General features: G+C 47.4%; 1 protein-coding gene across 1 annotated transcript in view; it reads left to right on the top strand.

Moving 5' to 3' along the window:
• Positions 1 to 2,500, top strand: part of LOC125025096 (kynureninase-like) — an 8,004-nt gene that overhangs the window by 5,023 nt on the left and 481 nt on the right. The window contains exons 4-9 of the mRNA XM_047613007.1: positions 1 to 151; positions 428 to 538; positions 737 to 946; positions 1,255 to 1,467; positions 1,703 to 1,927; positions 2,250 to 2,500. The exon at positions 1 to 151 is cut by the window's left edge and continues 66 nt beyond it; the exon at positions 2,250 to 2,500 is cut by the window's right edge and continues 481 nt beyond it. Coding sequence (XP_047468963.1) covers positions 1 to 151; positions 428 to 538; positions 737 to 946; positions 1,255 to 1,467; positions 1,703 to 1,927; positions 2,250 to 2,378 — 1,039 coding nt within the window. The 3' untranslated portion in view covers positions 2,379 to 2,500. The remainder of the gene's footprint in view (positions 152 to 427; positions 539 to 736; positions 947 to 1,254; positions 1,468 to 1,702; positions 1,928 to 2,249) is intronic.

Raw genomic sequence — 2,500 nt, 5'->3', positions numbered from 1 at the left:
GCTCGGGAGACTGGTAGGCGCCGACCCGTCCAGTGTCTGTCTCATGAATGGCCTGACAGTCAATCTTCACCTGTTACTCCTCTCCTTCTACCAGCCAACGCAAACCCGCTTCAAAATCCTCCTCGAAGGCCACGCGTTTCCTTCAGACAGAGTAAGTCGGAAACCACAGTTGTGAATCTTTGCTATTGCTATCATTAATTAGGGTTACAGCATTTTTTTTTTCATTTTTTACATATATATATCCCACTGAAGTATTTGGATTCAAACTGAACGCTCTGGTGCTGAATTTCAAGTTAACAATCCTGAGGACGAAGCATTTGATTTGATGTGCGTGTCCTTTACAAAAGGAACATACGTATTCTTAAGTGCTTGAATAACTTTGCAATGTACAAGTGCACGAATAATCGAGCCATCCCTCTTCATCCAGTACGCCATGAGATCCCAGGCGGAACTTCGAGGTTTCGACCCTAACGAAGCGGTGTTGGAGATCAACCCCAGAGAAGGCGAAAGCACGCTCCGCACAGAAGATATTCTAAAGGTAGTGAAAGCGAACGATAATTCACATTTACTTGTACTTCGCGACTTTTACTCTAAAAAAACATACAGTTTCAGTCTACACTCTGGAAAAAATCAATGACCACCTGAAATATGTGTTGAATAAACGACGAAATAAATCGTGACACAGAGAACGGAATAGGATACAACCAGCATTACAAAACGACCTTCCATTGGCCAGGTGATCAGAGAACAAGGCTCCAGCATCGCCGTCGTGTGTCTGAGCGGCGTCCAGTACTACACGGGGCAGAAGTTCGACATGGAGACCATCACGAAGGCAGCGCGGGAGGAGGGCTGCCTCGTGGGTTGGGACGTCGCTCACGCCGTGGGGAACGTGCGCCTGGAACTCGATAAGTGGGGCGTTGACTTCGCTTGCTGGTGCACTTATAAGGTGAGTTTATAAGTGGACTGTTTGGGTTGGGGGGCTAGACTGCTTGACTGTGGGTCTATTTTTTCTTCTTTTCTTACTTTCATATATAGGTTTCTTCTGGGATTCATATAGTTAGTCATTTTGTTTTCTCTCATCACACATGTGACGCGTCACGCACGCACACGCACACACCGACACATGCAAATACCTTAAAATACAACTACCCAAGTCCCATTGCAAAATCACACATTCACAAGTACAGATGGCGCTTTAGCTATGCATGATTAAATATCCTTTGTTGCAACCCTGACCCGTGCAAACCCCCGCAGTACCTGAACAGCGGGCCGGGGTGCATCGGCGGGGCGTACGTGAACAAGCGGCACGAGCAGCGGGACGCGCCTCACCTCAAGGGCTGGTGGAGCAACAAGGAATCGACGCGGTTCCAGATGCGCGACGGCTGCGACACGGCGCCCGGCATCGATGGCTTCAGGCTGTGCAACCCGCCGCCAATTCTTGTGGCTCTCGTGAAAGCCAGTCTGGAGGTGAGGATTTTTTTCTTAAAGAAATTTGGTTGACGGTATTGCGTTGAACAGATGTGAGGTCTTTTTAAGTCAAAGGTGAACAATTCCAACTTTATATTTCCCTGGGCTAAAATTCTTAAACCTCGCCTGCAGCAGACTTCGCTGCACCCGGCGTAAAGAGAATTCTAATTAGCAATGTCCATTTCCTTAAGGACAAATTCATTATAATTTTCTGGAACCGTGCCCTATTCCACAGATATTCGACGAAGTGGGGATGGATAAGATCCTGGACAAGCAGTTCCTTCTGACAGGTTACTTAGAGCTCCTTCTGAAGGCCCACTTCAGCATCGGCGACACCGATGTCCCTACAACCACGATCATTACACCAGAGGACGTCAACGAGAGAGGAAGTCAGCTCTCCCTGGAGTTCTCGTACCCGCTCCATCAGGTCCACAAGGAGCTGCAAAAACGTGGCGTGGTGGTGAGTTTTCTCGTTCACTCAGTCAGCTAGCTAGTTTTAGAAACGTGTACGTGTGCATGTGTGTGTGTGTGTGTGTGTGTGTGTGTGTGTGTGTGTGTGTGTGTGTGTGTGTGTGTGTGTGTGTGGGTGTGTTTGTTTGTTTGTTTGTTTGTGTGTGTGAATAGATAGAAATCAACAAGATATACAATGAACTTACCAGCCCTTTTTCCACAAAAGACAAGAATTATACCTTGAAAACGCCATTCTGAATGCATCACCCTTCACCCTCCTAATTCCCTCATACCTGTAAATAATAATCCCCTTTTCTCTCTCTCTCTCCAAGTGCGACGTCCGCCTTCCCAACGCGATGAGGATAACTCCGGCGCCGCTCTACAACAGCTTTCAGGACGTACACTATTTCATCACGATCTTGCAAGATGTCTTCAGCATATGCAAGACCGAGGCTGCCTAATGGCTCGTTTTCCTGTCGGATTTTCCTCTGATTTCGCTGCAAAAACTGTTCGCTGAATCTTCTTAGGTGTCTTTGCTTACAAGCCTTGGGAGTCGTTGTCTAATGAGGTCAACACGTAAAAG

The sequence above is a fragment of the Penaeus chinensis genome, chromosome 4 (genome assembly GCF_019202785.1).
Source record: "Penaeus chinensis breed Huanghai No. 1 chromosome 4, ASM1920278v2, whole genome shotgun sequence".
Classification (NCBI taxonomy): Eukaryota; Metazoa; Arthropoda; class Malacostraca; order Decapoda; family Penaeidae; genus Penaeus; species Penaeus chinensis.
Note: the sequence above shows the minus strand (reverse complement) of the source record. Positions and strands in the feature narration are given on the sequence as shown.